General features: G+C 43.4%; 1 protein-coding gene across 1 annotated transcript; it reads left to right on the forward strand.

Moving 5' to 3' along the window:
* The first annotated feature begins 8,913 nt into the window (after positions 1 to 8,913).
* LOC113407815 (olfactory receptor 6N1-like) lies at positions 8,914 to 9,888 on the forward strand. Its single transcript, XM_026658235.1, has one exon. It carries the CDS (start codon positions 8,914 to 8,916, stop codon positions 9,886 to 9,888), a length of 975 nt encoding a protein of 324 aa, XP_026514020.1.
* Positions 9,889 to 10,973: the final 1,085 nt, after the last annotated feature.

Here is a 10,973-nt window from a genome sequence, read left to right on the forward strand (position 1 = left end):
GGTGTTCAAAGCTGTCCGGGTTATTTAAGCAATCAGCCCCCATTAAAATTAAGTTGAAAAGTCCCAGTGACAATCTCAGCACTCAGTGTTGTCCATCTTAGTAGAAGGACCAGGGAGGGAGGTGGCCAGAACCATGTTCCCATCATGCAGTTATTAACTGGGCACTAGGCAGAATGGAGACAAAATTTTAACCAATTTTTTGATCTGTATAAAATCCGTCTATGATAAAAATAAATGTTTGGACAATAAAAATAATAACTCCTTGTGCAGCATATGTGGGGACGTAAGCCTGGGAAATCTGCCACCCCTGAAATTGTGCTTATTACCATCATAGCCCTCTGCAAACCAACCCGTTTCACTGCACTCACATGCAAATAACCAGGTCCCTGCAGGGACCTCTGGACACTTCACTAGGAACAGCTTTATAGCTCTTATCTGGGCTACACCCAGCTGTGACCAGCTCTGGCAAAGCAACTGCTCCAGGCTCACCAGCCCTTTGAAGCAGGGAGGTTGGGCAAACAAATAGGTAGACTCACACCCCAAGTCCACTGGGATTGCCCAGACCCTGCTGGGGGTTTGCCAGGGCACACATAGAACTGAGGCCATTTCTGGGGTTGGGTCTGTCACTGATGAGAGACTCTGCATGTGGCCCTGCAGGGTACCAGCTGCTCTGCTTCCAGCAGCTGCACAAAGCAGTTCAAAGGGAGGGGACCTGTTACAATGAGCGTCCCCAAAACTGACTGCAACAAGCGCAATGTTTGAGAGGGCTAATTCTGAGGGCACGGTGTCTAGTCAGCCCCAGATACCACAGACAACTGTCATCCATGCAGGGCCCCCTCCTCAGGGGATGAGGCAACCTATGGTGAGAGGAAGCAGCTAACACCTACCAATGGGGAGAACTCCTGTGATGCCAAATACAGCAGGGCTGGCTCAGTCACTGGGAGCACATCAGGGCTTGGCCAGAGGCAGGGGAGCTGGGCACCAGTGAAAATTGTAGGGCTCCAACTCTGCGGAAGTCATTTCCCAAGGGACCTAACCAAGTTAGTCACCCAAATCCCTTTGAAATGGGAGTTGGACGCTTTTCTCCCTTAGATGCCTGTGAGAATTTCAGCCTGAAGAGCCACAGGATTCTGTCACAGTAGCTTCAATCTATGCATTTCCATTGGAAAGAGACCCCACATCAACAGAAAGGCAGTGGATGGATGGGAAACCCCTGATAAACCTTGGAGAGCTGATGCCATTGTATGTGCTCTTGTAGCAACTAATGTTGCAATCATTTTTTCAACGATTTTGTTCCCAGTGGCTATAGTTTGTAACAGTGCACACCTTGTAGTAGGTAAGAAATGAGGAGAGATGCAATTATTCTGTCTAGGGCCAGTAGAGGGCAGAAGATTGGGACAGGTGCAGCCGTGCTGCCCAATGGAAAGCAGCCAAACTAGAAGGGCAAGAAAGGAGAAGTTATGTTGCCAAATGACCGATGGAAAGGGAGGTGAAGCTGTATAACGGTGTGTAAGTGTTGAGTAGAGAACACTGAAGAGAAGAGGACCTCTATGCTATGTAATGAACTGTTGTGGATAGTAGCAGATGTTATGGAGTGATTTATGGGCTGTTATACTAAATAACGGCCACCAGGTGACATGAGAGTCAAGAACAGGAAAGAGGCAGTTCTAGCAAGAAGAATCCACTAGAAGAGAGAAGAGCAATGGGCTGTCATGCTGGGAGATCAACACTAGATGGCAACAGAGTAGAGGAAATAAGAGGGGGGCGTCAGAAATACTGACTAGTGACGAATAGAGTTCAGTAGCCAATGCAATAATCAAAAAGTTATACTGTAAAATGGCCACAAGGTGGCAGCATGTTGTAAGAGTGAGATATGGATGTCACGGAGTGTGGGGGGACACAAGGCCCTGCACCCCCAGCTTCCTGCGATTCACCATGACTCTCAGCCAGCCAGTAAAGCAGAAGGTTTATTTAGACGACAGGAATACAGTCCAAGACAGGTCTTGCAGGCACAGACAACAGGACCCCCCTCAGTTAGGTCCATCTTGGGGTCCCAGGGCGCCCGAGCCCCCTTGCAAGGTCAGAGCCCCGTCTGCCTCCCAGCCAGCTCCCCAGCCAGCTCCTGAAATTCTGCCTTCAGCGACCCCTCCCACAGCCTTTGTTCAGTTTCCCGGGCAAAGGTGTCACCTGGCCTCTAACCCCTTCCTGGGTTCTCATGTTACATGCTCAGGTATTCTCCGTCGGTCAGTCTCCCATCCCCCAATGCAGACTATCCTAGCCACACTCCCCTGTCAGCATTCAAAGACCACAGTAAGAACAGTCCCAGTTCGTCACAATGGGCAGCTATTTTCAAGCATATCTTGAATACTAATAAAAGGGGTGCAAGTACATTATTACTGGCCATCACCTTGGAGAAGCATCTCCCAAAAATGTAAGCTGGTGTTTGTCCATGATCTAAAATATTTTCCTCAAAGGATCATTACACTAAAAAATGATGTACAATGGGAGTTGTATAATTGCAAGTCACACTGGGTATTGTTAGCTACAAAGCTTTGGAGACACAAAATGAACTAAGTGGGAGAAAGGTGAAGTGGGACTGTATTGAAAAGTATGAAGAAATAATACACATATGAGAGAGCATTTACACTTATTAAATCCACGTGGAAGCCCATTTTCCATCTCTTCAGGTAACTGCAGGTCTCTTTTCTGAGAAAGTCCAGTTTCTGTAGAATGATGAAAGACAAGAACCTCAGTGGAACAGGAGTCCTGTCTGCCAAACCCTAAAGAGCTCTGTGTAATTGAAAACTTGTCTCTCACCAACAGAAGTTGGTTCAATAAAAGGTATTACCTCACCCACCTTGTCTCAAACCCTGAGAAATGAGTTCATCAACTCAAGTGTGAGCTGTCCTATGAATAGAGGTGAGCACCCAATTCCAAACTGCTGCTGCTTTGCATTTATATATCACCTTCCAAACAGGAGTATTAAAGTGTTTGATTAATTAAGCATTAGCAATATAAGATTCGCTTTCTGTGAAGAATAGGGGAAGTGTCTGTATTCATTTTTATTATACTTAATCTGTGTCAGGATGATGGGCAAAGGTAGGTAGGACAAATGGTAGGAGCTGGAGATTCCAGAACTGAAGCCAGTGGTCAGAGTCAGTATCAGGGTCAAGAGTCAAGCCGAGGGTCAGAGATGGAGACAGAATCAGGAATTTGGCTGAGGGTCAATACCAGGTATCACATTTGGTGTCATGGTTCCAAGGGTCAATTGGGAGTCAGAATCCAAGTCGGACCCAAGGTAAGTACTGAGAATCCAGGAAGAAAGCAGCAGGGCAGGCGTGGCAGATAGGTAGGGATCTGCGTTTTTGCCTGGACACTTCTTCAGTTTTCTGATGTAGCAGACTCGCTTTCTGAGTCTAAAGCACGCTCTGTACTTTGTATCTTGTTCATGACTTAGTCTCGCACCCTTCCCAGTATTCTTAAAGAATTGCAGAAAAGCTAATTTTATTGATCCCCATTGTCCTTATATTCTTCATATATATTGCAAGGAAAATTGTTAGTTTAAGGCCACTGAATTTCTAAGAAAGTTAGTTAGATATACAGCTATCTTGAGTCCGAGTGAGGGACACAGGAAGTTGTTCCTACTCTGTTCTTTCCTCTTTCGAACCCTCTGAATGTATTTGTCAATAGTGTCCCCACTTATAGCAAATCAATATAATTGTGACATCTTGTCTATCATTTTTTAATTTATTTCATTATATAATTCTATGTCTCTCTCAACGCGGGGTGATTTTCTAGTGAGAGAGTATTTTCTTATAGCTATACATTTTGGTCTCTTTCAATCCCTTCTTTTCATTAAGATCCATTATTCACTTCTGTACCCTACTTACATGGGGAATTTTAGTTTTTGTCCTAACCGGTTAGCTTAGTGCTATCGTCATTATTACCTAGTACTTTGGCCCAAAAGGTTAAGACTGGGAGTTTCGATCTAAGAGTTAGCAGCAGCTGATGGAAATGCTTATATCTGTAGTACAGAGATAAAGTAATGAAGGCACCACCTGAAACGCAATGCGGGTGCGTGTATATAATCTAGTTCAGATTTGTATTCATTGCTGACCAAAAGGTCTGGCATCCATGATCAATAACTGGTCTAATTCGTGCTCTGTATAGCATTACCACCATTTTCATATACACTCCCCAGGATGTTCCAGAGGTGTTTGACTTTTGCACTTATCTAATATTTTCAGTATGGTCCCTCCAAGTGAGCTTGTTATCAAATGTCATACCTAAGAATTTGTAATTTCAGTACATTTATCTGTTGGTCATATAGCTATAACTTTACATCTCTTTGGCTTTTCCTTGTTGTGAGGATCATTCCCTTAGTTTTGTCTATGAGAATTTGAAGCCCCACCTATTTCCCCATTCTGCACTTCTCTAAAATGCATCATCATTCTTTTGGTGGCACTTCCAAGGCTTCTGCTTTTGATCCAAATGGCACAATCAGCAAACAACATGATCCCTATTCCTATACTCGTCTCCTCAGGTTAATCCTTTATCATGATGTTAAAGAGAGTTGGCGTAACTACACTGCCCTGTGGAGTTTCACTTGCAATTGACTATACATTGGAAAAAGCTTTTCCTAACTGGACTTGTACAGTTCTTTTGCCTAGGAAGTCCCTTATCTATCGGTACATTCTTCCTATATTACCCATTGAGGCCACTTTATGAAGTAGTTCCTCTGTCCATAACACATCGTCGACTTTTTCTACGCCCAGGAAGATTAGTATAATTAATTCTATGATTCTCATGCTTTTTTGTGCTTTTGTCTCTATCCTGACAACGTGGTCAATCACACTCCTACTTTACTGAAGCCCACTTTGTGTTTCATCTATGAACCTACTTCTTTGTAGGTGTGCTACTGATCTCTCCCTTACTATTCTTTCCATGGTTTTACCTAAGCCACACTAAAGTTTACATTTAAAATATCCACATCCTCCCTCCCATCCCACCTCTTCATCTCATAATTATCCTTAGTGTTCTTTTCTCCTCCCTAACTTGTATCCTCTGATATTCATCATTACTGACTTTTTGAAACAGCGTGGCTAGAATTTCTGCTTTTCTTTTGTTAGAGCTTATTACTCCATGCCCTGCAACTGTAAGGCTTGGTGTTACGTGACTCTTACTCTTTATTCTATTCATTTCCCTAGTTTGTTTATATATCTTTGCTTTATTGGTATTTTTATTTACTTTCCCATGTTATGGTGTCCAGCTCTCTCTTTTTGCCCTTTTTACAGCCCTTTGTGAAACTACCTTACTTTTTTCATTATGTTCATTATTTCCTTATGTTCATTATTTAAAGATTTTTTTGCAATCTTATATGCTTATTCCTTTCCCTAATTACCATTTCATATTCCTTGTTCCACCATGGTACACCTTTCCTATCTTTAGGCAGTGTTGGTATCCTAAGAATAGCTAGGATAGCTGTCTTTATCATTCCCTTATTAATATTACTACAGAATACCTCTATATCTTCATGGATACATTACTTATTCACATATTCCTCACCTCTCTTTCCAAAGATTTTTCCATTTTGATTTAAGATTCCAAGTGGGGATATTATCCTCATCTTCAGTATTTCCTTGTCCTTGAGATGTAATTAATGTCAGGAAGTGGACACTAGCCATTCCCTCCCCTCTGTGTATTTCACAGCTGCATTCATTCCCTATTGTCCCAGATCCAGACATGAGAAGCTTCCATCAGCAGTATTGAATCTGGTAGGTGCTTCATCATTTATTCTCTTCAAAGGTTTGCTCTAAACATTTTTTCTTACTTCCCCGCAATCTGTTGTGACTATTCAGATCACCACAGATAATGAATTGGCATGTGACATCTGCAATTAATTCTTTCAGGTCCATAGCCTCTAGTTTCCTGCATGGGTTATAAACATTATAAAGTCTTAAAGATGGTATCTCAATAGCATTATACTCAATATTCAGCTTTCTAATCTCTACTTCAAGGTAGTTCAGGTTCTCCTTAGTGAAGGGGTATGAACCCACACCTTTTCCATTTCTCTATCATTTCTGTATAGACCATAGCCTGGGATTTTATAGTCTCATTTTTCTATTAGCCAAGTCTTGTATGCATATTATATCAGGCTTTGTTTTCATATCAAAAATATAAGTCTTTAATTCCTGCCCATGTGCTATTAAGCTGTGGGCATGCCAGCTGAAAATAGTCACCCCTGTTTTTAACCTCAATAGTTGTTTCACTTAGGAAAGTATGAAGTTGTTCCACTGACAGGTTGCTTGCCCGCAGCTTTAATTCAAATTCTCATTTTCTGATTTCTTTGCTGTTTGAGAACTACAATTTATTACATCAACCATTAATGCAATGAATCTCTTTTCACCCCAATTTTACACATTACCTCCCATTAATTTGTTGCACGCTATTGCCGTTCCCCACATCAGGTTTTTTTTAGATATGTCCTAACAGCTTCTACATAGGAGATGTTATTAGTAACTTGAGGTTTTTGTATTTCTCTAGCTTGCTTCCCTCTGTACAGCCTGCATATTCTGAGCTGTGTGTTCCTCCATAGTTGCAACATTTTTGTTCTGTCTCTTCCTCACAATCGTCATATGAATGGTCACTTCCACACTTACTGCACTGTATTTTCCCTTTGGAATTATTTGCTACATGACTAAATCTCTGGCAGCTGTAGAATCTCACAGAAAGAGGAATATAGGACATAGAGTAACTTTAGGGTATCAGATATTCTGGACTATCTGGTCACATCCCTCCCTTAAAATGTGTCCAGCACAGCTGTCAAGCACTTGCTGTCACTTCCTCTTCTGCTAATTAGCCGCTTAGCACTTATCACCATATCTCCACCTATTCCTCGCTTTCTTTCCTGACACTTCATTTGGAACCCCAAATACTACCCCTCTTGTTTCTGTGAGGAATTTGTATAGCTGACAGCTTATTTTTATTTTACCAGCACCTTTGTCTTAAGGAGTGTCCCTACTAGGTCTTTGATTTTACATTCACTAATGAGTCTCCAGCAGGTAGCATCTTAGCTCTTGCTAAGAGACTTGGTGGGATAACTCACATGACTGGAGTACTGTCATGGATGCATATAAACTGTTCAGGAAGGACAGGCAGGGCAGAAAAGTTGGGGGAGTTGCATTGTATGTAAGGGACCAGTATGATTGCTCAGACCTCCAGTATGAAATTGAGAGTCTGTGGATTAAATTAAGAAGTGTGAGCAACAAGGATGTTGTCGTGGTGGGAGTCTGCTATAGACCACCAGACCAGAGGGATGAGGTGGATGAGGATTTCTTCAGGCAACTATCAGAAGTTACTAGATCACAGGCCCTGGTTCTCATGGGGACTTCAATCACCCTGATATCTGCTGGGAGAGCAATACAGTGGTGCACAGACAATCCAGGAAGTTTTTGGAAAGTGTAGGGGATAATTTCCTGGTGCAAGTGCTGGAGGAACCAACTGGGGCAGAGATCTTCTTAACCTACTGCTCACAAACTGGGAAGAATTAGTAGGGGAAGCAAAAGTGGATGGGAACCTGGGAGGCAGTGACCATGAGATAGTCGAATTCAGGATCCTGACACAAGGAAGAAAGGACAGCAGCAGAATACGGACCCTGAACTTCAGAAAAGCAGACTTTGACTCCCTCAGGGAACTGATGGGCAGGATCCCCTGGGAGAATAATATGAGGAGGAAAGGAGTCCAGGAGAGCTGGCTGATTTTACAGAATCCTTATTTAGGTTACAGGAACAAACCATCCCAATGTGTAGAAAGAATAGTAAATATGGCAGGTGACCAGCTTGGCTTAACAGTGAAATCCTTGCTGATCTTAAACACAAAAAAGAAGCCTACAAGAAGTGGAAGATTGGACAAATGACCAGAGAGTATAAAAATATTGCTCAGGCATGCCGAAGTGAAATCAGGAGTGGAGAGGGTCACTCCCCAGTTAGGGTTGCACATCAGCCTGGTTTTACCCCTTCCTAAGATCCACCCTCCAACGAGCTGTATTTTATTACTGCTACATAGTTAATGTTGGGAATCAGAAAAGGCGTTGCCAGTCCCTCACCACGTCACCATCACCACCACAGGAACTAAGGGAGAATTTACGCCACTTCATAATTTATGGCATGAACTGATCTCTTGTGAGGGGATGAAAATTATTCCTTCTCCTAAAGGGCACTGAAATGCTGAATATACCAGGATACATTGTTAGATTTAATGGAAATAAAGCTAAGAGAAGATCTGTGTCTAGGGACACTAGACTGCATTTGAACATCTCAGTCCAAGATTTCAGTTGATGTATTTATTGATTTTGACTCGTAAGACATGGCATGATTCTGGGCATTGTCAGAAGTGAAATACAGCATTTAAGCATCATTGTTACGCTCTGGTATGTCACTAGATGGGATATGATAGACAGAGAAATGATCTGATCTGTCATATCAGTATTTGGCTACCAGGGAACCAGGCTGTTATAGTAAATTGGTATCCACATAGAACACTGGTGGAATCTCCTTCCTTAGAGGTTTTTAAGATCAGGCTTGACAAAGCCCTGGCTGGGATGATTTAGTTGGGAATTGGTCCTGCTTTGAGCAGGGGGTTGGACTAGATGACCTCCTGAGGTCCCTTCCAACCCTGATATTCTATGATTCTATGAACACCCTCTTCCCCATCAGAGCAATGTTCTGTCCTGGGACTGAGTTTTCTGACACTTTGCTCTGAAATCTAAATTTAGTCTTAAAAGTTTCAGCATGTAACCAGGAAAAGGAGGGAGTTTCTGAATATTTATGGAATTCATTCACGAGTTTTGATTAAGTTTTAACTCTATGTCCTTCCGATTCAGACACACAGATTCATTGTTCCTAGACTCAACCCATGGCAGACGGCAGAAACCAAACAGTCATCATGGAATTCATCATCCTGGGATTCGGGGATCTCCCTGACTTGCAAATTCTTCTCTTCCTGATATTCCTAGTGATCTACCTGGCAACTGTGGCCGGGAACACCCTCATCGTGGTGCTTGTTGTGGCTGATCAGCACTTTCACACCCCCATGTACTTCTTCCTGGGGAATCTGTCCTGCCTGGAGACCTGCTACACCTCAGCCATCCTGCCGAGGTTGCTGATCAGTCTCCTGACTGGGGACAAAGCCATGTCAGTCAGTGGCTGCATCATACAACTGTATTTCTTTGGTTCTCTGGCATGTACAGAATGCTATCTCCTAGCAGCGATGTCTTATGATCGGTATTTAGCGATATGTAGACCCCTGCACTATTCAACTCTTATGAATATCAGGTTTTGCCTCCAATTGGCAGCTGCATCATGGTTAAATGGTTGTTTGGCTGTAATTATCTTAATCTCATTCCTATCACACGTATTATTCTGTGGCCCAAATGAAATCAACCATTTCTATTGTGATGTCATCCCACTGATGGAACTCTCCTGCAGTGACACACACCTTATTATATTGGTGGACTTCATACTAGCCTGTGTATTCATCCTGCCTCCATTCCTACTAACCCTGACATCCTACGTGTGCATCATCGGCACCATCCTGAGAATCCCTTCCATCACCGGGAGAAAAAAGGCCTTTTCCACCTGCTCCTCTCACCTCATTGTGGTGACAATTTTCTATGGAACCTTAATGGTTGTCCACATACTACCGAAAGGTGATACACTGAGAGACCTAAACAAAGTGGTCTCCCTTTGTTACACGGTCCTGACTCCCCTGGTAAACCCCCTCATCTACAGCCTGAGAAACAGAGAGGTCAAGGAAGCCCTGTGCAAAGCAGTCAGTAAATGTGGCTTTCACAAAAACGTGCAAAGATTCCGAGATAATAACTTAGCCTGAGGTTTTCAAAGCTGACCGGGTGATTTAAGCAATCAGCCCCCATTAAAATTAAGTTGAAAAGTCCCAGTGACAATCTCAGCACTCAGTGTTGTCCAAAATGATTAGGGGTCTGGAGTGCATGACTTATGAGGAGAGGCTGAGGGAACTGGGATTGTTTAGTCTCCAGAAGAGAAGAATGAGGGGGGATTTGATAGCAGTCTACAACTACCTGAAGGGGGGTTCCAAAGAGGATGGAACTCGGCTGTTCTCAATGGTGGCAGATGACAGAACAAGGAGCAATGGTCTCAAGTTGCAGTGGGGGAGGTCTAGGTTGGATATTAGGAAACACTATTTCACTAGGAGGGTGGTGAAGCACTGGAATGCGTTACCTAGGGAGGTGGTGGAGTCTCCTTCCTTGGAGGTTTTTAAGGCCCGGCTTGACAAATCCCTGGCTGGGATGATTTAGTTGGGAATTGGTCCTGCTTTGAGCAGGGGGTTGGACTAGATGACCTCCTGAGGTCCCTTCCAACCCTGATATTCTATGATTCTATGATCTCAGTGGAAGGACCAGGGAGGGAGGTGGCCATAACCATGTTCCCATCATGCAGTTATTAACTGGACACTAGGCAAAATGGAGACAAAATTTTAACCAATTTTTTTATCTGTAAAAAAGCCGTCTATGATAAAAATAAATGTTTGGGCAATAAAAATAGTAACTCCTTGTGCAGCATATGTGGGGACGTAAACCTGGGAAATCTACCACCCCTGAAATTGTGCTTATTACCATCATAGCCCTCTGCAAACCAACCCGTTTCACTACACTCACATGCAAATAACCAGGTCCCTGCAGGGACCTCTGGACACTTCACTAGGAACAGCTTTATAGCTCTTATCTGGGCTACACCCAGCTGTGACCAGCTCTGGCAAAGCAACTGTTCCAGGCTCACGGGCCCTTTGAGGCAGGTAGGTTGGGCAAACAAAGAGGTAGACTCACACCCGAGGTCCACTGGGATTGCCCAGACCCAGCTGGGGGGTTGCCAGGGCACATGTAGAACCGAGGCCATTTCTGGGGTTGGGTCTGTCAAACAGTCACTGATGAGACTCTG

This window comes from Terrapene carolina, unplaced genomic scaffold (genome assembly GCF_002925995.2).
Source record: "Terrapene carolina triunguis isolate 2854851 unplaced genomic scaffold, T_m_triunguis-2.0 Scaffold419, whole genome shotgun sequence".
In the NCBI taxonomy this organism is placed as follows: Eukaryota; Metazoa; Chordata; order Testudines; family Emydidae; genus Terrapene; species Terrapene triunguis.

What these genes read in the sequence shown, in the direction of transcription:
- LOC113407815 (XM_026658235.1), top strand. Translation starts at nt 8,914, where the DNA reads ATGGCAGACGGCAGAAACCAAACAGTCATCATGGAATTCATCATCCTG.